The 27,570-nt window shown below is 41.9% G+C and overlaps 1 protein-coding gene across 2 annotated transcripts in view; it reads right to left on the bottom strand.

Annotated features, from left to right (window-relative positions):
* ipo9 (importin 9) overlaps positions 1-27,570 on the bottom strand; it is a 149,990-nt gene that overhangs the window by 88,454 nt on the left and 33,966 nt on the right. For both annotated transcript variants that reach the window (XM_059950511.1, XM_059950510.1), the window contains exons 7-11: positions 22,266-22,385; positions 18,915-19,012; positions 16,126-16,187; positions 11,004-11,155; positions 7,870-7,968 (exon numbers count right to left, since the gene is read on the bottom strand). In XM_059950511.1, the coding sequence (XP_059806494.1) occupies positions 7,870-7,968; positions 11,004-11,155; positions 16,126-16,187; positions 18,915-19,012; positions 22,266-22,385 (531 nt within the window). The remainder of the gene's footprint in view (positions 1-7,869; positions 7,969-11,003; positions 11,156-16,125; positions 16,188-18,914; positions 19,013-22,265; positions 22,386-27,570) is intronic.

The raw sequence follows: 27,570 nt of genomic DNA, 5'->3' as shown, positions 1-27,570 counted from the left end.
AAAGGTATAAATTCTTTTTTGGATTTATTTAAAGAAGGCAGACTGATGTCTTTTGAACAATTAGTCAATAAATATTCTCTCTCATATTCACTTTTTACAATATCAAGTTAGACATTTTTTACAAAAATATCTAAGTAATTTTCCTTACATATTATTAGATACTATTATGAATGTGAACCCTTCGATAAAAAGGTTCTATGTAACAGTTTCTTCCCCCAAGCTATCAAGACTCCTCAATACCCGAAGACTGGACTGACACCTTGCCCTACTGTCCTGTTTATTATTTATTGTAATGCCTGCACTGTTTTTGTGCACTTTATGCAGTCCAGTGTAGGTTTGTAGTCTAGTGTAGCTTTCTGTGTTTTTTAAAATTATTACGTAGTTCAATCTAGTTTTTTGTACTGTGTCACATAACACCATGGTCCTGAAAAAACTTTGTCTCATTTTTACTATGCACTGTACCAGCAGTTATGCTTGAAAGGATAATAAAAGTTGACTTGACTTGACTTTTGGAAGAATTTATAATTTATTATTACAATGGGATAAGAGTCCTTTACTTAAGATTAAACAGGATTGGGAGAAGAAACTCAATTTGACTTTTATATGAGAGGATTGGACACGGATTCTGAAGCTGGTTAACTCTTCTTCAATCTGTTCTATTCATTCACTGATTCAATTTAAAATTGCACATCGTTACCATTTGATGAAGGAGAGATTTTCTAAAATATTTTCCAATGTTGACAAGTATTGTGATAGATGTAAAACTGAGATAGCTACACTGACACATATGTTCTGGTCATGTTCTATATTAAAACAGTTTTAGAAGTCAGTCTTTTCAACAATTTCTAAAGCACTCAGAATCAACTTACAACCTAATAAATTGACTGTGCTTTTTGGAATAATTCCTCAAAATATCCATGGTATTTCTGTCTGACCAACATGTTATTGCATTTTTTACATTGATAGCTAGGAGGGCCATTTTGTTGAAATGGAAAGATATATCAGCTCCTACTTTGTCACAATGGTTCTCTCAAGTGATGCTGTCTTAGCTTGGAGAAAATTAGAAGTCAAACCTTTGAACCTTTGTTTGATTTTAAGAAGTGATGGGGCTCATTTGCTCGTTACTATCATTTCAGTTAACTGATAAGATTTCCTCCACAATCTAAGTGTAAATTTTTTTTTTCCCTTGATATATCTTTCTTGTTGGCAGCTTGATGTTCATTTTTAGAAGTTTTTTGTATGGTGCATGGCCAATGGGGTTCTTTTTTTTCACTTTTCTTGCTTAGTAGGGTTTTTTTATTCACAAAAATTTTCAATCTTTAAGATAATTTTTTTTTGAGTGAGGCATTGTAAGTGTTGTTACTTCAATGTACTTATGTTATTTTTGAATAATAATAATAATAATAATAAAAAGATTTGGAAAAAAAAGAATAATACAGAGAACTTGAAAGTGAGTCCATAGGTTGTGGATTCAGTTCATCATTGAAGTGGGCGAAGTTACTCACTCTGGTTTAAGTGCCTGATGGTTGAGGGGTAATAACTATTCCTGAACCTGGTGGTGTGGCTTTTACACCTCCTTCCTAACAGCAGCAACCAGAAGAGAGCATGGCCTAGATGGTGTGGGTCCTTAATGGTGGATATTCTTTCCTGCGACAATGCTCCTTGTAAATGTGCTCAATGCTGGGGAGGGCTTTATTTGTAATGGTCTAGACTGTGAAGGAATAGCAATCAGTAGGGAAGGAGCTAAAGGAGACACCTTTATCTTCTCTGTCCCAGGGATAACAGTGGGGCCCAGGGTTTTGATGACTGAACCTGGCCCACAGCAACGTGCTGCTCCACATGTCTCTCTCTGTACCTGCAACATTTCCTCCTGGACACAGAAAGGCAAAAGAGAATTGCCTTTCTGAATATAATGGGAGGTGGCTGTCAGTCCAGAGATCCACAACTCATATCGTGGGAAGGGCCAGACAGAGAGCCCAAAATATCTCATGTAGTTCAAAAGTCTCAGACTTCCTCAAAAGACTTTATTGCACAAGACAAGAGATTCTGCAGATGCTGGAAATCCACAGCAACGAACAGAAAAAGCTGGAGGTCAAGCAGCATTTGTGGAGGGGAATAAACAGTCAACTTTTCAGGCCAAGACCTCTCATCAGGAATGGAAGGGCAGGGGGTTGATGCCAGAGGTGTGGGGAGGCAGAGCAGTATAAGCTGTAAGAGCAGGTGAGTGGGTGAGGAAGGGCAAGATGACCTAAGAAGCTAGGAGGGGATAGGGAGAAAGGGAAGGAGGGGCATTAAATGATGGGCAGGTGTGGAGAAGGGTGAAGAAGGGAATCAGAACAGGAAATGGAAAGGAAAAAAAAGGGGGTCGAGGCGTAACCACCGTAAGTTAGAGAATCTGCATGCCATTAGGCTGGAGACTATTCAGAATATGAGGTGCTGCTCCACCAAACTGAGTGTGGCCTCAGTGTGGTAAGTGAAGGATGCCATGGACCAAAATGGGAATGAGATGACAAATGGAAATGAACATTTTCTCAATATCAACAACATTTACTACAAAGAGCAGCGAACAGAAGAAAAAGCAAATCAATATTTGGCGTGACCATCCTTTGCCTTTAAAACTGCATCAATTCTCTCAGGTATAAAGTTGTGCAGTTTGATACAAACATCGACCAGTAGGTTGTTCCAAACATCTGGTGAACTTGTCACAGTCATTCTACAGACTTTGGCTGTCTCACTTACTTCTGTCTCTCCAGGTAATCTCAGATAGCCTTGATGATGTTGACATCAGGGCTTATTGGAAGCAGAAATCCCTGTTCTTCTTTTCTCTGAAGATAATTCTTTATGACCTTGGCTGTGTGTTTGGGGTCATTGTCCAGTTGCAGAATGAAGTTGGGACCGATCCCATCTCCCTGATGGATGAAAATCTGCTTCTACTTAGCACTGAGAATTCCATTAACTCTGACCAGGTCTACAACTCCACGCAGGAATGCAGCCCCAAACCTGCAGGGAACCTCTGCTCTCCAGCTCTTCTGTGGACAAACTGCCTCCTGTTTGAGTGAAAAATTTCAAATGTTGACTTGCTGTTCAACACTCTAGTCCATGTGTTTTTTTGTGTGTAGGTAAGTCTCTTGGCTTTGCCTCTATTTACTTAAATCTTACATCCAGCCCACAATGTGAGGGAGTAAAAATCTTTGCATTATGACTCCATCACAATGTACAAACATGAGAATATAATAGTCTAATGGCTTGTAGAAAGAAGCTATCGTGTGGTCTGTTGGTCCTGATTTTAATGCTGTGGTATCATTTGCCAGACTGAAGCAACTGAAACATTTATGGTTGGGGTGACTGGTATTCCCAATGATCTTCCAGGCCTTCTTTACGCACCTGCTGCTATAAATGTCCTCAGTTGAGGGAAGTTCACATTCACAGAAGTGCTGGGCTGTCTGTACCACTCTCTGCAGTACCCAGCAACTAAGGTTGGTGCAGTTCCCGTACCAGGTGGTGATACAACCAGTCAGAATGATCTAAATATAATAGCTGTTTGGTAGCTACTCTTCTTTGAAGACCACTGCTGACAAGACTTCTCCGGACTGTACAGGGGTGTACTTGGGCTCCATTAGGGCTCTGAGCTGACAACAGCGCTGGACTTCTTCTAATTTAGAAAGGACGCCAGTTTAATGTATTTCTCATCTGCTGCACTCAGTTTCCATGGCTGACCCCTATCTGGTCCTCAACCTTACCCATTTCCTTGTGCTTCTTCACAAGAGCTTGGGCAGCACACCTTGAAACTCTTGTCTGCCATCAAATTTCTGCTTGAGAGAGACCACCTTGTACTTCATTCATTCTTGCCATGGTGTAAGAATTGATTTGAAGGTTAAACTGTCATATCTGCCACACCTTACCTTTTCGTTTGATTTCTTCTATATCTGTTTCTGTTTCAGTTAATCAGTTTAGTTCATTTAACTCAATATGTCATTGATCATCAGCACCTGTTTGTTATCTTTGTTCAATCATGCACTGGGCTTACATGCACTTACAAAGCCATCAAGTTTGTATTTAAAGAGTGGTCTGTTACTTATTAGGTTATTTAATGAAATACAGAAATTTCTCTGTAACATTTAAATTTTTTGTAGAATGAATGTTTGGAAATCTAATATTTGCTCTTTTCTACTGACATACTAACGCAGAAGACAAAAAATAAACATCTAAAACAGAATGCGGAATGATGAACAGGAGATTCTGCAGATGCTGGAGTCCAGGGAAATATGTACAAAATTCAGGAGGAAGTCAGCCGGTCAGGTAGCATCTATGGAAGAGAATAAAGAGTCGATGTTTCGGGCAGAGACCTTCATCAGGGTTGGAAGGGGAAGAGCGGTGGGGGGGGGGGGGAAGAAGGATGCCAGAATAAGGTGGAGAAGTACAAGCTAGCAGATGACAAGAGACTAGGAGAAGGGAGTATCAACCAAACTGTGCTGTTACTGGATTTCCCGTTGAGTCGTGTGGTTGCTAACTTCAGTTCTGCTGATACTGAATATCGGAGCATGGAAGTCAACTGAAACCAGGAGACAAAGCCCAACAGCTGAACTTGGAGCCTAGAGGCCCAGAGGCCTGTCCTAGGGTTGGAGTACTATCTGTAGTCAGGAGGGTGTGAAGGACAGAGGCTTGATTTCAATGTTCAAAGTAAATTATCAAAATATGTATATGTAACTATATACTACTGAGATTAATTTTCTTGCAGGCATTTAGAGTAAATACAAAGAAACAATAGAATCAAAGAAAAACCACACACAAAACAATTAAAATGACTGTGCCAATACAAAAAGATAAAAATCAAAATAATAATAAAAAAAAATCAAGAACATGACATGAAGAGGCATTAAAAGCAAGTCCAGAAGTTGTGAGAACAGCAATTAACTTGCACTGTTATTCCCTCTGCTTCAAGATCCTGATGGCTGACGGATTTTGCAGTTGTCGTTTTGTGGCGTCCTGCGAACATTGTCTGCATGCTATGTAGCATCAGAATCCGCAGTGACACTTGAGGGCTGCACGCCCAGCACATACTATGTATGTTTCAAAGAACATGTGATAAATCACCCTGCAGTTTCACAACAACTTTGCTGTTGGACCTTCACCAGAATAAAACTGATGCACACACTGCAATTCAGTTCATTATTACTTCTGCTTAAGTAGCCCTCCGAAGTGGGTAGGATTATCAGCCCAAAACTTCCTACACAAAACATTTGTGGATCACTTTAACCACTGCAGAGAACTCCAATTCACTCCTCCCCCATTTACCTTAGATATGGACCATAGGTTGTGTTCATTTGATTGGCTTCTCATTCTTTCAACCAGCATTAGAACATAGAATAATAAGCACAGTACAGGCCATTCCGCCCACAAGGTTGTGCCAACCCTTAATCCCTGCCTCTCATAACCTTCCACCTTAAATTCCTCCATATACCTGTCTAGCAGTCTCTTAAATTTCACTAGTGTATCTGTCTCCACCAGACTTAGGCAGTGCATTCCACGCACCAACCACTCTCTGAGTGAAAAACCTTCCTCTAATATCCCCCTTGAACTTCCTCCCCTTACCTTAAAGCCATGTCCTCTTGTACTGAGCCCTGGGGAAGAGGCGCTGGCTGTCCACTCTATTTATTCCTCTTAATATCTTGTATGTCTATCATGTCTCCTCTCATCTTCCTTCTCGCTAGAGAGTAATGCCCTAGCTCCCTTAATCTCTGATCATAATGCACACTCTCTAAACTAGGCAGCATCCTGGTAAATCTCCTCTGTACCCTTTCCAATGCTTCCACATCCATCCTATAGTGAGGCAACCAGAATTGGACATAGTACTCCAAGTGTGGCCTAACCAGAGTTTTATAGAGCTGCATCATTACCCTGCCACTCTTAAACTCCATCCCTCGACATGAAAGCTTACACTCCATAAGCTTTCTTAACTACCCTATCTATCTGTGAGGCAACTTTCAGGAATCTGTGGACATGTAACCCAAGATCCCTCTGCTCCTCCACACTCCCAAGTATCCTGTCATTTACTTTGTACTCTGCCTTGGAGTTTGTCCTTCCAAAGTGTACCACCTCATATTTCTCCGGGTTGAACTCCATCTGCCACTTCTCAGCCCACTTCTGCATCCTATCAATATCTCTCTGCAATCTTCAACAATCCTCAACACTATCCACAACACCACATATCTGTGTCGTTTGCAAACTTGCCAACCCACCCTTCTGGCAACAACTGCCTCAAAGTCTCATATTAAACCATAAGGAGGAAGAGCAGGTAAGCCATTCAGTTTCAATCATGGCTGATTTGCTATCCCCCTTAATCCCATCCTCTTGCCTTCTCCCTGTAACTTTTGACAACCTTATTAATCAAGTACCTATCAGCCTCTGCTTTAAATAGTCTCAATGACTTGGCTTCCACAACCATCCGTAGCAATGAATCCCACAGATTCACCACCCTATGGTTGAAGAACTTCCTCCTCCATCTGTTCTAAAGGGACATCCTTGTATTCTGAGGCTGTGCCTTCTGGTGCTCAACTCTCCCAGTATAGGAAACATTCCCTCCACATCCACTTTATCTAGATCCTTCAATCTTCAGTAGGTCTCAATGAGCTCATTCTCATTCTTCTAAATTTCAGCAAGCTCAGGCCCAGAGCAATCAAATGCTCCTTATATTCTTATCACAACATGTTAAAGGCATTCCCAGAATAATTCTCGTGAACCTCCTCCAGACCTTCTCCAGTGCCAGCACATCCATTCTTAGATATGGGTGCCCAAAAATGCTGACAATAATCCTAATGTGGTACTACCAATGCCATGGAAAGGCTCAACATTACATCCTTGCATTTATATTCCAGTCCTCTTGAAACAAATGTGTCTTCTTTACTGCTGACTCAATCTGCAAAATAACTTCTATGAAGTCATGCACAGGGCCTCCCAGGAGCAAACAACTCAAGCACATTTGTAGGACATTCGTCAGGTGCTCCTCAAAGCTGTATTCTTATCACAATATGTAAAGCAGAGGAAATACAGAGGATTCCAGTTAATTTGGCCATTGGTTAATTGGGGGTAGCTACTTGGGACAACTGTTAAAGAACAAAAGCAAATCGAGAAAGTAGCTGGGACTCGCTTTATTTATTTGGGTCACTACGCTGCTTAATTGACTATGAGGCTGTAAGATACAGGAGCAGAATTTGTCATATCTACTCCAGCATCAGTTGCGTGTATGTTGTGTGGCCATTAGACACTACACTGAATTTAGAAGTTTTTAAATAATGTCATTTGTGTATGTTTGTTTAAAATGCAGTGATTTTTTTTTTTACGGGTAGTTAATGAGAAGTAAAGAGTAAGACAATTCAGAACTGATTTGCTCACCGCAGTTTCAAGCATTCAGGCATGAAGAAGCCAGAAATGGCTGGGAGTGACAATGAAAATTTCACTACTTCAACAAGTTAAGACCTATGAAGAATCTTATGACATTAATTATTATATTGAATGTTACAATGAAAATGATGATTTGGAGGATGCAATCATCCAAAGCATTGTTAGAAAGCAGTTCATTATCTGCATCAAGTATTTGCGCTGATTTTGTTCACAATCAAAAGAACACATCAGCGTACACTGAATGCATTCCTCTGTGGACAACTACTAGGAAGTAACACACAGCTTTATAGCCCTTCAATAGTATTGGCAGCATTCTAATTTGTTGTGTTTCATTTAAATACATAATTTGTTAGTCACCATTTAGCATTGTAGTGAATAGCACCTGACACCCCTCGACACTGATTGCTATCCTCTCACAGCTCTCTGCTCTACAGATTAGTTACAGCAGTAAGCTGCATCTGCCCTCACCAGCAGGAGATCCTGTGCCGAGATTCGCACTGAATACGAGAAGGTGTCATCATCTTCATCTTCCACAAACCGATGCGGGTCTCCTGTCCAGACCTTAATCTGCAGTGAAAGGAGAGCAGATGAATCGACTCAGAGAAAGAACCAATAACATGATATACATGAAGGCAACTCTATAAACTCAGAACACTTGCTCATTAATGCAAATAGCTTATCAGCTCATCACATGGCAAGAACTCAATTCAATAAAGCATGCAAAAATTGTCAAGAGGCTCAGTTGTTGTTCAGACCAAACATCAGAATAGGGAAGAAATGTGATCTAAGTGACTTTGACAGTGAAATGATTGTTGGTGCCAGATGGGGCGGTTTGGGTACCTCAAAAACTGAACTCCTGGATTTTTATGCGCAGCAGTCTCCAGAGTTTACAGAGAATTGTGTGAAAAACAAGAAAACATCCAGAGAGCAGTAATTCTTTGGGTAAAAATACCTTGTTAATGAGAGGTCAGAGGAGAATGGCCAGACAGGTTCAAGCTGACAGAAAGGTGAAAGTAGCTCAATTAACCATGTGTTAACAACAGCGGTATGCAGAAAAGCATCTCTGAATGCACAACACGTCGAACCTTGAAGTGGTTGAGCTACAGCAGCAGAAGACCACAAACATATACCGAGTGCAGAGAAGGCTCATCAGTTTGACTAAATGGTGTCTTCATATGCAGTTCAGCCTTTGCTCTCTGCAAACTGAGAAATGATCTTATTGGAGAATATGATTGTCAAGATTCTATGATGCCATTTCCAGTACATTTCCAGAGTATATAGAAGAACAAAATAATTGCTATTACAGACCTGATGCAGCACAAAAAAAGATACAGTAAGATAAGAAACACAACAGTAAAAAATACCAGGCAACACACACAAAATGCTGGAGGAACTCAGCAGGCCAGTCAGCGTCTATGGAAAAGAGTACAGGTCTTTGACGTACTCTTTTCCATAGATACTGCCTGGTCCACCGAGGTCCTCCAGCATTTTGCATCTGTTGCTTGGATTTCCAGCATGTGCAGATTTTCTCTTGTTTGCTAATTTAAAAAATACCACTCAAAGTGATGATCAGGAATTTAACGATGTAATTATTACTCTGGATCTGGTGCAACACCAAAACAAGATAAAGATCACAATAAAAAACACATAAAAAAATAGTTATGTAGAAATACATAAGAAACATATGAATGATTGTATGTCCATAAAGTGTCACTAGAGACATAAGTATCTGAACATAAGGTGACTGACAGGAAATGATAAAGTCATGATGGTGGGGTGGTTGATGTAGCTTGGGGAAGGTAACTGTTTTTGAGTCTAGTGGTCCTGGCTTGGATGCTACACAGCCTCGGGCATGATAGGAGTGGGAAAAATAGTCCATAGGCAAGGTGGGTGGGATCCTTCACAATGTTACTGGCCCTTTTCCAACACCTTTCTGTTTCTATCTCCTTGATGGTGGGTAGGCTGTGCCAGTGATGTGTTGGCAGTTTGGCTACCTGCCGTAGAGCCTCTAGTCTGCCATTGTGCCGTTTCCGTACCATGAAGTGATGTAGCATCTTAGGATGTTGTCTACTGCACATTTTAAAATGACCTGAGTATAGATGAACAGTCTGACCATGGGCTATCTGAGGATAGTTAATGAGACAATGCCCCATACAATGCTCTCACCTTGAAAGCTGCAGATAATGGCATATCTAGAATGCTAACAACACAGACTTTGGAAAATGAATGGGTGTGGGGGGGGGGGGGGGAAGAGAAGGAAAATTGTTTATATTGGCACAGGAATGTAGAACTGAGGCCAAATATCAGATTAGGTTACACTGTACAGCAGACAGTTTTTACAAGATGGCACCCAACTGTGGTCTCCATCAAGACTGATGCTCAGATGGTAGTTATTTTTCCCCATGTTTGTAGGGATGGTCTGGGGATAGAGAGGGAAGCCAGAGGACAGGCCTCCACTCTGTGTTCCATGCTCGAGGTCCAGTGATGTGGGAGGGTGACAAAGGACTTCCGCAGTCCTGGCCTCTGCTCCATACTTGGAAGGCCTCCGACTAGGAGACAAGAGGGCTGATCAGTCATAACTAGTCCAGAGGCTAATACTGAAGATGGGAGCCCAAAGATAGATATCTGCCCTGGAGTTGAAGGACTGCCTATGTGTTAGTGGGGGTAAGACAGGAAAGGTTTTGTTGTTGCCTTTTGCATTCCGTGCACAGTAGATACCCAATATAGTGACCACTGAGTATATGTCATGATAATAAACCTGAATCTGAACTGTTTACATAGAGTGGATACTGGTTAATCTGGTCAGCTGATTATTTGGGACAATATGTCACTTAATTGGGACAACCGACTGCTCCCAAGTAGTTTCTAACTAGCATCAGTCATGTGCACATTATGAGGCTGGGTACTACGTCATGTTTAGAGTGAACAGTTATTAAATAGCCTGATTTGCTTTGTGTTTGTGCTCAAAAGCAGTGATTTTTGTCACTGATAGTCGGTGAGTAATAAGCAGTAAGACAATTCAGAATTGTTTTGCTCACTATAGTTTCAAGCATTCCGCCTTGGAGATCCAGAAATGGCCTGGAGTTAAAATGGAACAATTTCACTACCTCAAGTAAGGAACTACAAACCATTTGAAGGTTACTGCAATTATCTTGAATGTTACAATGAAAATAAAGATTTGGAGGATGCAATCGTCAAAAACATTGCTTAAAGCCAGTCCATTATCTGCACTAGGTATCCGCACTGATTTTGTTAATTTACAAAATCATTTTGTTCAATCGAATGAACATGGATTAATTATTTTGTTGATAACTGTTAGGAACTAATACACTATTTTATTCACACTGTAGTAGCTTGGGTAATATTCTAATATGTTCTGTACTTCAGTTATATAATTTGTCACAAAGTTAATCTTTATCTTTTTTATACCATTTTAACTATTTCCATGAAGCTTTGGCAGTGCTTAAATAGGGCAAAATGTACTGGTCCCAATTAACCAGAATCCACTAAATTTGGGAATGAATCAGTTAACAGTTGACTTGATGTCCATCTAGAAGGATTAATTGGCTTAACAACATAAAGTACAGAATGTGAAGCCTCACCAGTTCTTCAGTGATCTGCATATACAATATGATGTAGTAAATCAGCTCGGGGAGGGCTTTCTTCACAGAGCTCTTCAACTTTCTGTTCTCCAGCAACGTATGCACAAACTCAAAGACGTTGAACACCAAATTCTCAAACCCCAGCACCTCACCTTAGGGGGAAACAAAGAACCAATCAAACTGTTCCAACAACCTTGTCAGTAACACGGAGTTATACAGGTTCTATAGCTAGAAATACAAGCACCCAGGGTATTACTGTCAACAACACAAGAGATTATACAGCAGACAGACCAGGAACAGTGATAACAAAATCACCAATGTTCTTGAACCCCCACATCAAATCTGAACAGACTGGCAAAGCAACATACTGAACAGTTTCTTATACCTTTAACCCCAACCAAAAGACAAAGGAGCAGAATTAGGGCATTTGGCTCATTGAGTCTGCTCTGCCATTCAGTACTATACAGATACAACCTAATACAAAACAACACATTCACTACACTTCTTATAATGCTGTTTACAGTGTAAATACATGCTAGTATTTATGTATCTATGGACATTTTATTCCACATCTGTACTTCTTTATTTGTAATGTATTTCTTCTTTATAATTGTTGAAGGACTGTTAGACAGGAAATAGCTTCTCCCCCCCTCTACACCCCTAGAACATAAGACTACTGAACTCCCTGCTAATTCAACCCACGCCTCATTTTGTATGAAGCACCAGTGGCATTACACCATTAAACCTTTTTCGTAAATGCACCTAAATATTATTTATTTATGGTAATATTGCTCAATGTGTTGTGTGAGTTATACGTACTGTGCTGTGCACCTTGGTCCACACGAACACTGTTTCTTCTGGTGGTACATGTGTACAGTGGAATGACAATAAACTTGAACTTGAGTTTGATCAGTGAGCCCAACTCTTAGCCATCTCCACTCCTCTGATTCATTCACTCTTTACCACGTTACCTTTTCCCAGTCCATCAAGAATCCAGAAATAACGATGTTTTAATTCAGAACAAGCCACTTGATACAACCACTTGGCACCATGGTACTGAGGGGGCCATAGTAGTGCAGTGGTAAGTGAGATGCCATCACTGTGCAGGGCAGACTTTGGAGTTCAACTCCAGTGTTGTCTGTAAGGAGTTTGTGTGTTCTTTCTGTGACCACATGGGTTTCCCCTGGGTGCTCCAGTTTTCTTCCACATTCTAAAGTAGTGGTCACCAACCTTTAGAAGCCCAAGATCCCCAACCTCGGCCTTAGCAAAAGATCGACTCCAAATCGATTAATTACATGCATGTGCACCAGGGCAGAAAAGATTGGAAGCAAAACCCCACAACCCGGAAGTAGAAATAATGTATGAATACCAGTGGTCACCACACTTTTATGCGCCGTGGACCAGTTTAATATTGACAACATTCCTGCAGCCCAGCCAACCGGGGGGGGGGGGGGGTTAAACACGACCCAAATACAGCGATACTCAAAGCAGGTTCCTTATGTCCAATCTATTCCACAATTTAGTTTTTGTGGCTCTCAGCACTTAGCTGCTATCCCGCTTCTCTCACTTTTTCCGCTGGAAGAAAGCTCAACAGGTTTGTCTTTAAGTGCAGGGTGCTTGAACTCAGGATACCGAAGCAGCTTTGAGTGCTTCACTGCCTCATTAGACAACCTCCCGCCCGCCGCCAGACGCCTTGGCCAGGTGCAGCTGGTCGTGGGTAGGGTGAGAGGACAAGGTCAGAGTCGGAGGTCCCCGTGACAGGGCCATGGGGTGGTCGCTGTCTGAAGAGACCTACCGAGCAAGCAGTGCGACAGGGCGCCCACCTGCCCCCACCTTGTAGGATCTATCGGCTGACAAAAGTTTGTCTTGAGGGATGACTTTCAGTAGATCGCAGTGAGGTAGCTGCTCTGCTACTTACAAAACCCTGAGCCCGGATTAGGTAATCTGTGAATATTTCAGCACCGGGTTCCCCACGAGCATTCGGTGTGCTACACAGGTTTAGAAGTGGCGCCCATCTGTCCGCGCTCCAGGCCAGTAGCAGCAGCACTTCTCACCAGCCACGTGAGGCCAACCAGTGATCCCTGATGTGCGTGGGCAATGACCTCGCGTGGTTCAAGTTCAACAGTGGGCGTGACAGGGAACGAGGAAAGGTGCAGCTGACTCACATCATTTCCTTGCGGCCCAGTGATTGGGGATCACTGAAGTACACTGTAGTGCGTGGCAGGGGAGCTACACACATGCGCAGAAAGAACAGAACTAAAACCCCGCAACCCAGGAACAATCTCTCAACGGTACTTGTGTATTTATTTTTCTTTTTTTTTCGGGATCTACTGTAAAAGTCTCAAAGATCTACCAGTTGATCACGATTGACGGGTTGGCAACCACTATTCTAAAGAGGTAAGTTGTAAATTATCTTGTGATTAGGCTAATGTTGTTGGGCAGAGTGGGGCATTGGACCAAATTGGCCTGTTCCACACTGTATCTCCAAACAAAAAAAAGTCAATCTTTTCTCTCATGGGCCATGGCTCTAATTTCTTCCACCCTGTTCCATGTTCCTTCATCTTCGATCGGTTCTAAGCTACACTACACTTCTGTCCTAAGCATTAAACCGGGAAGTAGTCTTGACACAAAAAGTTCCAGCTGCAGTGGTGTACATTTTTGCATCTGATCTGCAATCAACAATCACCGACTCAAAATTAAAGATCCAGTTCCTCCATAAACCAGACCTGGCCATTTTACCTGTTGCAGGACATTTCAGCAACCATTTTGGTAATGGTGTACATTTCACCTCAGGCCAATGTCAAAGAGGCTTTAGAAAAACTAAGCGATGTAACCAACATGCATGAAACAGCACCCACTGACAGCTTCACCATCATTCTGAGGGATTTTAACCAGGCCAGCTTGATAAAGACACTAAATAATTATTGTCAACTAATCATCTGTAGTACAGAGGAAACAACATGCTGGACCACAGTTACACTAAGATCAAGAATGCCTACAGTACTATTCCACGTCTACACTTTGGGAAGTCCAATCACCTAGCTGTACTTCCACTCCGAGTACTGGCAGAGATTGAAAAATGCAGCACCAGTAGTGAGGACCAAGAAGATATGGGAAGGAGCACTTACAGGACTGCTCTGAATCAGTGGACTGGACTGTGTTCAGTGAGTCATCTTCAAACCTAGATCAGTGTGCTGCAGTTGTTACCGACTTCATTAAAACCTGTGTGAATGAGTGCGTGCCCATGAAAACTTACTGTACATTTCCAAACCAAAAGCCGTGGATGAACCAAGAAGTTCGTGGTCTGCCGAGGGCTAGATCAGTGGCATTTAAGTCTGGCGATCCAGTTCTGTATAAGAAGCCAGGTATAACATGTGAAGGGATATTTCAAGGGTGAAGAGACAATTCCAAGAGAGGTTGGATGCACAACAATTTTGGCAGGGGTTGCAAGACATTACTTCCCACAAAGCTAAACCCAATAATATGAACAGCAGCGATGCTTCACTACCAGATGAGCTGTATGCAGCTATGAGGATCTCTGCAGCATGTGATTTCTGCCTTGGAGGCCGATGTCAGGTTGTCTTTCAAGAGAGTTAACCCTAGCAAACTAGCAGACCCAAGGTAAGGCTCTGAAAACTTGCGCCAGTCAACTGGCGGGGGTATTCAAAGATATTTTCAATCTCTCATTGCTATGGTCAGAAGTTCCAATTTGCTTCTAAAAGGCAATAATTATACCAGTGCTCAACTGAACAGTGCAAGCTGACTTAAGAACTAACATCCAGTAGCACTCATATCTACAATGCTTTGTGATGTTGGTCATGGCTAGAATCAACACCTACCCCAGGAAGGACCTGAACCCACTGCAATTTGCCTATTACCGCAATAGGTCTACGGCAGACATGATCTCAACGGCTCTCCATATGGCCTTGGATCATCTGGACAATGAAAGTACCTGTGTCAGGATTCTGTTTATCGACAATAGCTCAGTTTTTAACACCACCATTCCTACAGTCCAGATTGAAAAACTACAGAACCTGGGCCCCTGCACTGGATCCCCGACTTTCATACCAGCAGACCCACAATCTGTATGGACAGAAAATAACATCCCCCCCCCCGCTGACAATTAACGCTTCCCCTCCACAGGGATCTGCGCTTAGCCCACTGCTCTTCTCTCTCTATGCCCATGACTGTGTGGCTTGGCATAGTTCAAATGCTATCTATAAATTTGTTGATGCTGCAACTATTGTTGGCAGAATTTCAGATGGTGATGAAAGGGTGTACAGAAGCATGATATACCAGTTAGTTGAGTGGTGTCACAGCAATAACCACACACTCAATGTCAGCAAGACGAAAGAGATGATTGTGGACTTCAGAAAGGGTGAGATGAGGGAACACACACCAATCTTCATAGAGGGAGCAGCAAGCAATTTCAAGTTCCTGTCAATATCTCTGAGAACCTAAACTGGAAGCAACATATCAATGCAGCTATAAAGAAGGCAATTCAACCACTATACTTCATTAGGAGTTTATCAAATAAAACACTCAAAAACTTTTACAAATGAACCGTGGAGAACATTCTGACTTGCTGCGTCATCATCTGATATGGGTGGTGTGGGGGCTGTAATGCACAAGAACGAACCAAGTTGCAGAAATTTGTAAGATTAGTCAACTCTATCATGGGTACTCCAGAATATCCCAGTCATCTTCAAAGATGGCAGCATCCATCATTAAGTATCCCCACCAACCAGGACATGCCCTCTTCACACTGTTACTCTAGGGAAGGAGGTAAAGAAGCCTGAAGGCACACGCTCAGCTATTCAGGAACAGCTTCTTCACCGCTGCCACCTGATTCCTAAATGGACACTGAACCCATGAACACTACCTCACTACTTTTTAATGTGTTTTTTTTTGCACTACTTATTTTAATTTAACTACTTAATAGACATATATACATTCACTGTAATTCAGTTTTATTTCATCTATATTCATCATGTACTTCATTGTACTGCATTAAGTTTAACAAATTCCATAACATAAGCCAATGATATTAAGCCAGATTCTGATTCTAATGTAACAATCAGGAACAATTTATCATTCAAATTAGTGCAAAGCGTCCACTTACCATCAGAATCCACCGGATCATCCACCTCCTCCGTGTAGTTCACTTCTGTCCTTACGTAAGTGTCATGATGTTAAGGGAAACAGCAAATGTTTAACTACGTCAGCCTTTGGATACCATTGAGTATCACAGACACAACACTGTAACATTCATTAACCTGATTAAAACATAAAACATTCCTAACCTACTCCAAGATCAATCTAACCTTTCCCTCCTACATTGTGCCCCGTTTTTCAAATGTATCCACATTACAGCGGAGTAAAGGGAATTGTAGAGGCATGACAGGGGTAACTGGCCAAAGTTGATTGAAAGGGGACACTAGCAAGGATGATGGCAGAGTTGTAAGGAGGAAAACAATGAAATACGAATCTAAGTTAGCCAACAACATCAAAGGGAATACCAAAAGGCCCCCCCCCCCCCGATATATAAAGAGTTAAAGACAGGCAAGAGTAGATCACTATACCGCTAGGAAGTGTTGCTGGAGAGGTAGTAATAGGGACAAGGAATACAGTCTTTGATGCAGATGACACTAGTAATATGCTAGAAGTTCGAGTGTCAGGGGGCAGAAGTGAGTGCAGTTGCTATTACTAGGGAGAAGGTGCTTAGAAAACTGAAAGGTCTGAAGGTAGGTAAGCCACCTGGATCAGATCGACAACACTCCAGGGGTCCAATCTCTAAAGAGATTGTGGAGGGATTAGTCTTTCAGGAATCACTAGATTCTAGAATGGTTCTGGAGAACTGGAAAACTACAAATGTAACTCAAGAAGGGGAGGCAGAACGAAGGAAATTCTAAGATCTTCTGACCTCAGTGGTTGGGAAGATTTTGGAGTTTATCATTAGGAATGAGGTATCAGGGTACTTGAAGGTACGGGATAAAAATAGGACCAAGTGATCGTGGTTTTTTTTTAAGGGAAAATCTTGCCTGACAAAGCTGTTAGCATTCTTGAGGAAATTACAAGCAGGATATACAAAGGAGTATCGGTTGATGTTGTGCGCCCAGATCTTCAGAAGGCCTTTGACAAGCTGCCACATGAGGCTGCTTAACAAGAGCCCATGCTATTACAGGAAAGATACATTAGATATTGGCTGATTGGCAGGAGGCAAAGAGTGGGAATAAAGGAAGCGTTTACTGATTGGCTGCCAGTGACTAGTGGTATTCTGTAGGGTTGGTGTTGGGAGTGTTTTTTATATTCTCAGTCAATGGCCAAGTTTGTGGACGATACGAAGATAGATGGAGAGGCAGGTAGTGTTGAGGAAGCAGGACTTGGGCAGATCAGGAAAATGAGCAAAAAAGTGGCACACAGAATACAATTTCAGGAAGTATATGGTCATGCACTTTGGTGGAAGGAATAACAGCACAGACTATATTTTAAACGAGGAGCAAATTCAAAAACCTGAGGCAGAAAGTGACTTGGGAGTCCTCGTGCAGGATTCCCTAAAGGTTAATTTGCAGTTTGAGTTGGTGGTGAGGAATGCAAATGCAAAGTTAGTATTCATTTTGAGAGGAGTAGGATATAAAAGCAAAGATGTAATCCTGAGACACTGGTGAGGCTACAGCTGGAGTATTGTGAGAAGTTTTTGGGCTCTTATTTAAAAAAGGAAATGGTTCAGAGGAGGTTCATAAGAATGATTCCAGGAATGAAAGGCTTACCATACAAGGATCTATTAGAGGCTCTGAATCCCAAAGAAGAATTGGGGGGCAGGGAATCTCATTGAAGTCTATCAAATGCTTAAAGGCCTAGATACAGTGTATATAGAGAGGACGTTTCCTATGGTGGGGGAAGTCTAAGATCAGAGGGCACTGCCTCAGAATACAGGGATATCCATTTAGAATAGAGATGAGAAGAAGAGGATGCTTCAAAATAAATCCAGAATAATCAAATTCTAGAATGGATAGAGGTGACCAGATCAAGTTACACAAGATGTTAACAGGCGTAGATTGAGTGGACAGCCAGAGACTTTTCCAAAGGTCGCTAATACCAGGAGACATAACTTTAAGGTGACAGGGTGAAAGTACATGGGAGTATCAGAAGTAAGTTATTTACACATAGTGGTGGTTGCGTGTAATGTCCTGCCACGGGTGGTAGTAAAGGCAAATATATTAGGGTATTTAAGAGAATCTTAGATAAGCACATGGATGATAGAAAAATTGAGGGTTATGTGGGAGGGAAGGGTTAAAGTAGGCTAAAAGGTCAGTACAATGTTATGGGTTGAAGGGCTTGTACCATGCTGTCATGTTCTGTGTAATAAGCGCGAAATAGACCCTTCTGGCCTTTGAAGCTCCACTGCTCAGCAACCCAACTTAACCCTTACTTAAACACAGGGCAATCTACAACGACCAATGTACTAACCAGTATGTCTTTGGACTGTGGCAGGAAGCCAGAGAAAACTCACACATTCAATGGGGAGGAGGTGCAGGTGACATCAGAATTGAACTCTGAACTCCGACATTCCAAGCTGTAGTCACGTTGCACTAACCATGGCACCCTCCAATAAAGGCAAAGGATCAGCTCACAGTACAAGAACAAAGAACAGTTATGGTGACTATTTCAAATGCAGCTTTGACTCAAAAGATCAAAACTCCAGCTCCATCTACAAAGTTCAGATCAAAGTTAGGAGCTCAAGGGTCTTCCACTAAACCTACAGTAAGATTAAGCATTTTGAATGGAAAAATTTTGACATGTTGACCACTGTTCAGGAACCATTTGAATTAGCAGTGGGATGAGTGAAGATAACAAAAAAAAAGCTGGCAAAATGGAGAGAGAAACAGAGTACTGAGGGAAGGATATGTGGCCACACTATCAGTTAGTGTGTTCCAAACAATGGGCAGGATCTGTTGCATTGATGAGGCCATGTGCTTTGGGAAGTTCTTTACCAAAGCTGTCACTGCCTGTAAAATTAAAGAGCAAGGAATGTAATGAACATCAATACTTATTATATACACCAAATCAAAGCTGGGATTAGGGCCACCAGGATGAGTAGCTTTAAATTCCTCAGCATTATCATTTTAGAGATCTGTCCTGGGACCCACACATAACAGCCATCTCATAGGCAGCACAGCAGCACCCCCACATTCTTAGAAATAAAGGTTCTAAGTCAGCCAGGTCATTATATATCAAGCAGTAGTAAATCAAGGCAACTGGACTTGCTGTCTTGTCTAGAAGATGTTTCGCCACTCATCCAAAGGGCTTCTTCAGTTCTGATCCTTGGGTAGTTTTTAAGTTGTTTAAAGGTATAGAAATCACATGGAAACACTGAGGTGGTGATGTTAGGACTACTTAGCAAGTAGTTTATAGATGGTGTCATACCCCAGCCCCTGCTTTGATGATAACAATGTGCACATTTTGGTCAGGGAAGACAGGCGGTTTGAAAAGGGTTAAAATAGCCATCTTTGTCAAACTGGAAAACTCATCCCTGAACAGAAGGGTATGGGGTACAGCACCACCCATCAGCAGTCCTAACATCACTACCCTGTCATCCCCACACCAGTTCACACCTTCATTCATGCAAAGACAAGACTAACGCCTTAACGACCCTCAATGTGATTGCTATACCTTTGGTCAACTCAGACGTTATAAGCCGGAAAACTACACCATGGATCAGAACTGAAGAAGACTCTCAGATGAGTGGCGAAACATCTTCGAATCAACACAGCAAGTCCAGTTGCATTGATTTACTACTGCTTGATATACTTCCTTAGCAGTGTACGAAGACTCAAGCCGTTACCAAAAACTCTGACAAACTATCCTAACTAGCTGCACCACAGCATGTAATGGAAACATCAATGCCCAAGAATGAAAAATGCTACAAGAAGTGATGGATACAGACCAGTCCATCAGAGGAAAAGCCCTCCTCACCAGTGACCACATTTAAATGGGGCACTGCCACAAGGAAGTAGCATACATCATCAAACAACTCCACAATCAGGGCCATGCTTGCTCTCTTCTCGTTGCTGCCATGGCGAAGCAGGTACTGGAGCCTCAGGTCCTACACCACCAGGTTCAGGAACAATTTAACTACTTTTGTACATTAGCTGCTTATCAGTCTTTATGTACAGTTTTTCAGAAATTCTATTGTATTTATTTTCCTGTAAATGCCTGCAAGAAAAGGAATTTCAACGTAGTATATAATAACATAAATGCACTTGGATAACAAACTTTATTTTGACCAATAAAGGAAAGAGAAGGAATCAAGGTCATTACTTAAGCAACACACATCATCAAGACTAGGGAACTGGTGTGTCATCAACACTCATTAAGTCTAGGGACTGGTGAGTAGCTAGCGTTCCACTATTCAAGAAGGGAAGCAAGGAAATATCAGACTGTGGAGTCTCAGGTCAGTAGCAGGGAAGTTGCTAGGAAAGATTCTTAGCAAAAAGAATTACGAACACTGGGAAAACCATAGCCTAATTAGGGACAGCTAGCATGCCTTTGTATGGGTAAGTCTTGTCTTACTAAGTTGATCTGAGTATTTCAAGGACGTGACAAAGATGACTGATGAAGATAAAGTTCTGGATGTTGTCTACATAGATTTTATTAAGATGAATGGAATCTGTGATGATTTGGCCATTTAGATACAGAATTGCAAAACAGAAGGTAGAGGTTAATGGGCCTTATTCTGGACTAAGTTGGAGCTAGAGAGATGCTACTTCCACTGGTATGCCCAGTGTTTATTTATATTTACTTGAAGATACAGTACAGTACCAGGCCCTTCTGACCCAGTTACACTCATGTGACCAATTACCTACTAGCCTAACCCATATGTCCTTGAGCTGTGGGAAGAGACCAGAGGATACCCACGAGGTCATGGAGAGCAAGTGCAAACCCTTTACAGAGAAGGGCAGAAATTGAACCCAGGCCGCTGGCACTGTTACAGCTTTGTACTGACTGCTACACCACCGTGCTACCCCATGATATCATATGGAGGGAAAAGAAATTCAAGGTAAAGTTGGGTAAAGGGCAAAGAATATTTAGAACTGACATAATGTATAGCAAGTAATTTTGGTAAATTATTAAAAATAACAGCGCCACAGTAGGATAGCAGTTAGTTAGTACAACCCAGGGTGGAAATCGGGATTCAATCCCGGCATCCTCTGTACAGAGTCTCTTGGAGTATCTGGTTTTTCTCAGGGTCCTCTGGTTTCCTCCCAGTCCAAAGATGAACCAGGTACGTTAAATTGTCCAATGGTTAGGTTAGGATTAATTAAGGTTGTCAAGGGTTGCTGGGCAGAAGGGCCTGTTCCACCCTATATTATAAACAAACAAACAAGTAATACTGCTAGCCCAGATTATCAAAGGGATATAAAAACAAAAAAATGCTAGGAACATTCAAGGGAATGGGCAGCATCTATGGAGAGAAAAACTACACTGAGGGTTTCCTGCATCTTTTGAGTTTTATTTCAGGCTTCAATCAACTTTACTATTGATTTTCAGGAACCTAAGGGTTATGGGACAAAGGCTGGGGATCAGTCATGCCAATATTCTCCAAGTAAAAATCTAGTAAACAGGTGGTAATTTCTCAAAGGAACATTCACTTCAGGATTGATTGCCTGGGTGTCGACTGTGATAATAAACCAGCAAGAGAATGTTATTAAACATCACTGTTGGATCCCACTGCTTAAATTATTTTCTTTGCAGTTAAACAATAAAATATCTCCTTATATTTTATATATTTATATACAAGTAAATGCTTACTACGATTCCTAGTGGCTCTAGAAGGCACGCAAATTTAATATGCAAGTTTAAAAATACAAAGTATATTTCTCAACAGCTCTGCAAGTTTTTTTGTTCTGAATTCAGTGAATAAGTGCTTTCTCGTTTGTAGTATTGAATTTGCTTTCTAATTGGTTCATCCCAATCTATGGATTTGTTTGGAATTCTTATCTCTGCAGTACAAAAGTAACTATTTTATGCTAGGCAGCATTTTTAGCTTCTCTCATTTCCAACTAGTATACTGTCACTGCTCTGTTCAGTTTCCCTTTGCTCTATCAACTTTGAATAAAGTGATCGTGAACAAACAAGTTTTGAGCCTCTTTCCTTACTTCCAAAAGAACCCTGGGTTCAAACACCAGAATCCATCAATCCATATGAAAGAGGCCGTTTAGTTCCAACAACTCCGACTGCTGATTACGCCACACAGCTTACCTTCAGCACCTCCATCTTCAGTCCACTGTCAGAGTTTGGGCCATCTGGCATTTGTAGAGCTTGTACAAAAGCCTGGATGAACTGCTGTACCACAGGGAAAATCAATGCCTTCGCTGCCCCCTGTCAGATGTACAGAAAAAACCTTCAGATATAATATTTCCCATTTAGATAAACAATTAAAAAGATGAAGGTGTCTAGGCTGAGGGTCATTACTCTGAGGTTTTCTTGCTTCTGAGCTGGCCTGCAGCCATCAGCATTCACCTCATCACTGAACTGGCTCCATGGCCATGACCTGCAGCCAATGGGCTCTTGGACAGGCTGCAGCTTTGACTGGCTCCATGGCTGTACTTACTTTCGGGGAAACTGCAGGACATGCTCTATAGATTGTTTGTTTTTGTTTTAATAGTTTGAACAATTTGTTCTTTCTTTATCACACATTGAATGTCTGACTGTCTTTGTGGTGAGAGGCTTTTTCGTGGATGCTGTTGTTTCCTTGTTTTGTGAGTGCCTGCAAGATGATGTATCTCAAACACTTTGAATCTTGGATACTACATATTGAATGGGCTGCGTCATCCACACATACATCAGAGCAAAAGGGTTATCAGAAAGCTTATGAGGAAAATTGGAATGACACAAAGGCTCACAAGGGGCGCATACAAAATGCTGGAGAAACTGAGCAGGTCAGACAGCATCTATGGAAACAAACAGTTGACTTTTCAGACCAAGGCCCTTCATCAAGACAAGAAAAGGAAGGCAGAAGCCAGAATATGGTGGCAGGAGGGGTAAGAGTACAAGCTGGTAGTGAGGAGGATGCCAGAGTGGGATGGGGTGGGGGAGAGAGGATGAAGTGAGAAACCGGGAGGTGATATGTGGAAGAGGTAAAAGGCTGAAGGGAGAGAAATCTGATAGGAAAGGAGAGTATTTGACTGAACAACTATTGTTTGCAGGTCTTCCCTGTGGTGCACATGTCTAGCATGCCAAAGAGACGTTATGGATGCGATGGGAGGTGAGGACTTCAATATAATAGCTATCATTAAAGAGGTAGTGCTGAGCAAATTTATGGGCCTTAAGATGTAGACAAGTCCCCTGCTTCTGATGGAATGCATCCCAGGGTACTGAAAGAAATGGCTGAAGTTATAGCAGAGGCTTTGCTGATAACTTATCAAACTTTTCTGGACTCTGGGAAGGTCCCAGCGGATTAGATGATCTCTGTTCAATTAAGGATGTAAGCAAAAGGAAGGTAACTATATGCCACTTAGTTTAATGTATGTTGGGAAAATGATTGAAACTATCATCAGACAGATGCAGCATGGATTCAGCAAAGGCAAGTCCTGTTTGACAAACTTATTGGAATTCTTTGAGGATATAACGAGTGCAGTGGATAGAGGGGAACAGATGGACACCATTGCTTGGATTTCCAGAAGGCGTCCAACAAGGAGCCACATAAAAGACTTATCCATTAGATAAGGATGCACAAAGTTGGGATACATGATGCTATTCTGGTGTGGCAATCAGTGGTGAGCGATGCGCCACAGGGATCGGTGCTGGGCCTGCAACTATTCATCATGTACATTAACAAGCTAGAAGAGGGGACCGAGTACAGTGTATCTAAGTTTGATACAAATTGTGCAGAGAGATATAGATAGGTTAAGTGAGTGGGCCAAGGTCTGGCAGATGGAGTACAATGTTGGTAAATGTGAGGTCATCCACTTTGGAAGGAAAAATGAAAGAACAGATTATTATTTAAATGGTAAAAAGCTGCTGCATGCTGCTGTGCAGAGTATGACATCCATGAAAGTGCTGATTTGTTGGCAATTCTGGCATTCTGAAATTTCATGCCCCAGTCTGTCTTCATTGAACTTTGTGCAGTTGATATTGTATTGGACTTGCCATCCGAACTAATTAATTGGGAGTGCTTGTACATGAATCACAAAAGGTTGGTTTGCAGGTGCAGCAGGCTATCAAGAAGGCAAATGGGATGTTGGCCTTCATTGCTAGAGGGACTGAATTTCAGAGCAGGAAGCTTATGCTGCAACTATACAGGGTACTGGTGAGGGTACACCTGGAATACTGCATGCAGTTCTGGTCTCCTTACTTGAGGATTTGGAGGTGGTTCACCAGGTTGACTCCAGAGATGAGAGGGATAGACAATTAAGTCGCCTGGGACTGTACCTGTTGGAATTCAGAAGAATGCGAGATCTTACAGAAACATAGAATTATGAAAAGATAGAAGCAGAAAAGTTGTTTCTACTGGTAGGTGAGACTAGAACTAGGGGACATAGCCTCAATGTTCATGGGAGTAGATTTAGGATGGAGATGAGGAGGAACTGTTTTTCCCAGAGTGGTAAATCTGTGGAATTCTCTGCCCAAAGAAGCAGTGGAGGCCACCTCAGTAAATACAAGGTTGGATAGATTTTTGCATTGTAGGGGGATTAAGGGTTATAGGGAAGAAAATAGATAGGTGGAGATGAGTCCATGGCCAGATCAGCTATGATCTTATTGAATGGTAGAGTAGGTTTGATGGGCCAGATGGCCTACTCCTGCTCCTATTTCTTGTGTTCTTAAGTAGACCATGGGAGAAAGAGAATGAGATGGGGAACCAGAGGAAGGTGATGGGTAGGTGAGAAAAATAAGAGGGGAGCCAAGATTTTATAAGTAGCATGTACTAGCAAGGCAGAATTAGGAAGATGGCACGGTTAACACATGCACATCAAATATACAGTGAATAAACAGTTACTTGCACTAACATCTAACGGTTCAAGAATATGCTGGAGACATCTCAAGTGTTGTTTTGTAACTAAAAGCTAATCAGAAGAAAAAACAACTGGGGATAACAGATCTAAACAACACATAAAATCAACACGAGTCTATCTGCAGATGCTGGAAATAAATAAAAAACACAAAATGCTGGCAGAACTCAGCAGGCCAGACAGCATCTATGGAAGGAGGTAATAATGACGTTTCAGGCCTAAACTCTTCATCAGGAGGGTTTTTTAACACACAAAATGCTGGAGGAACTCAGCAGGACAGGTAGCATCCATGGAAAAGAGTACAGTCGACGTTTCGGCCAGAAACGCTTCATCAGGACTTTGATTGAGAGAGATTAAGAGTGGTGGGAGAGGTGAAGTAAAGAGCTGGGTAGTTGATTGGTGAAAGATACAGGGCTAGAGAAGGGGGAGTCTGAGAGGAGAGGACAGAAGGCCATGGAAGAAAAAGGGGGAGGAGAACCAAAGGGTAGGCAAGGAGATCAAGTGAGAGAGGGGTAAGGGGATAGGGAATGGTTTGGGGGGGGGGGGGAAAGAAGGGTGGCAATGTCATAAGTTCGAGAAATCGGCATTCATGCCATCAAGTTGGAGGCTATCCAGACCGAATATAAGGTGTTGCTCCTCAACCCGAGTGTGGCCTCATTACAATAGTTGAGGAGGCTATGGATGGACATGTCAGAATGGGAATGGGAAGTGAAATTAAAATGAGTGGCACTGGGAGATCCCTCTTTTTCAAACAGATGGAGTGTAGGTGCTTGGCAAAGTGGTCTCCCAATCTACGTCAGGTCTCCCCGATATAGAAGTGGCCACACCGGGAGCACCGGACCCAAACAGACTCATAGGTGAAGTGTCGCCTCACCTGGAAGGACTGTTTGGGGCCCTGAATAGTAGTGAGGGAGGAGGTGTAGGTGCAGGTATAGCACTTAATCAGCTTACAAGGATAAGGACCAGGAGGGAGATCAGCGGGGAGGTATGCATGGACAAGGGAGTAGTGAAGGGAGCGATCCATGCGGAAAGCAGAAATGGAAGGGATGATAACAGGGCTACTTCCTTTTACTTTAGTGAGGCGCTCACTTATGACATGGTGGCCTAACGACGTATGCCATTCACATACTTTGTATATATAACCTGTAATGAATTATGTAAACAAAGAATGCTTAATCAAACAATGCATTTACAATATTACTCTAACATTACTGAAATATTAAATACACAAAACTCTTTCCTGCTTAGCTATAAACACCAACTCAATATCAAATGTATATATTCACAGCATAGAAAATGTTACATTGTCCCATTCAGGCCTAAAGGTTTAATCACTGTGAAGAATTTTTTAGCCTTTGTTGGATAATGTTTTTCTCAGGGAGGTTGGTCTCACTCTTTTCAGGCGAGATTTATAGTTGTGAAACCATCTCCTCACACTGCTTTATTCATTGCTATTTCTTCCCAGTAATGAGTTCAAGGAGTGGAGCACAGTAGCCAGGTTTGGTGAGTCATAATAGTTGACACGTCCTAACAAGGACAACCTTTACCTATGGGGCATCCACCACTATTTGAATTTTCTCAGCACACTTGTGCAATCTTATGCATCAATGGTGTGACCATAAGTGCTGCTTGGTTAAAAAATTCACACTTGTTGTGTCACGCTCTGAGCCAATAATTTTCTAATCTTGAGATTGCCATGGGATTTTGGAGATGTTCCTTGTCATCCTTATCAGTAAGAATGATTTCATCCAAGTAACAGAGTGCCTGGGCAGCCTTGCAGCATCTGGTCCATAGCTTTCTGTCAGAGTGTAGGTGCAGATACTACTTCAAAAATAAGCCTATTACAGTGATAAAGCCCTTTTTGAGAATTTATAGTGAGAAACAGTTTAGACTCTTGTTCCACCTCCATCTGTAGGCACACCTCAGCTAAGTTAACTTTCCTCCAGAAAGTTTGCAAAGTTATGTTCTATCCTGGGCAGAAAATATTGATCTACTTTCAGTACTGGGTTGATGGTGACCTTAAAATCACCACAGATCCATTCTTCTTGGCTACTAGGACCACTGGCATTACCCATGGGCTCCACTTAACCTTGGAAAGAATTCATTCAACTTCCATGTAATCTAGCTTACTTTAACACACGACATAAGGAACATGACTGGATTTGTAAAACTTGGGTGTAGCAATTTCATTTAACACTATGTAAGGTTTGAATTTTCCATCGCCATCCTTTAAAACTGCAGTGGCATTATCCTTCATTCACTTTCATTTGACTCCATTGCAGTGGATGTGGCATATAAATGGTGGATGGATCTCCAATCAAGTTGTTGTTTCAGCCAATCGTAGCCCTACAATACTGGCCCTCCTGTTTTTCATAGTTTGTTCAGTTCATCATGGAAATCTAGAGCACATTACAGGCCCTTCGGCCCACAATGTTATACTGACCATGTAACCTACTCTGCAAACTGCCTAGAATTTCCCTACCGCATAGCCCTCTATTTTTCTAAGTTCCATGTACTTATCTAAGAATCTCTTAAAAGAGCATATTGTATCCACC

Source organism: Hypanus sabinus, chromosome 25 (genome assembly GCF_030144855.1).
Source record: "Hypanus sabinus isolate sHypSab1 chromosome 25, sHypSab1.hap1, whole genome shotgun sequence".
Classification (NCBI taxonomy): Eukaryota; Metazoa; Chordata; class Chondrichthyes; order Myliobatiformes; family Dasyatidae; genus Hypanus; species Hypanus sabinus.
The sequence above is the reverse complement of the archived record's forward strand: the minus strand, read 5'-3'. Positions and strand labels throughout refer to the sequence as shown.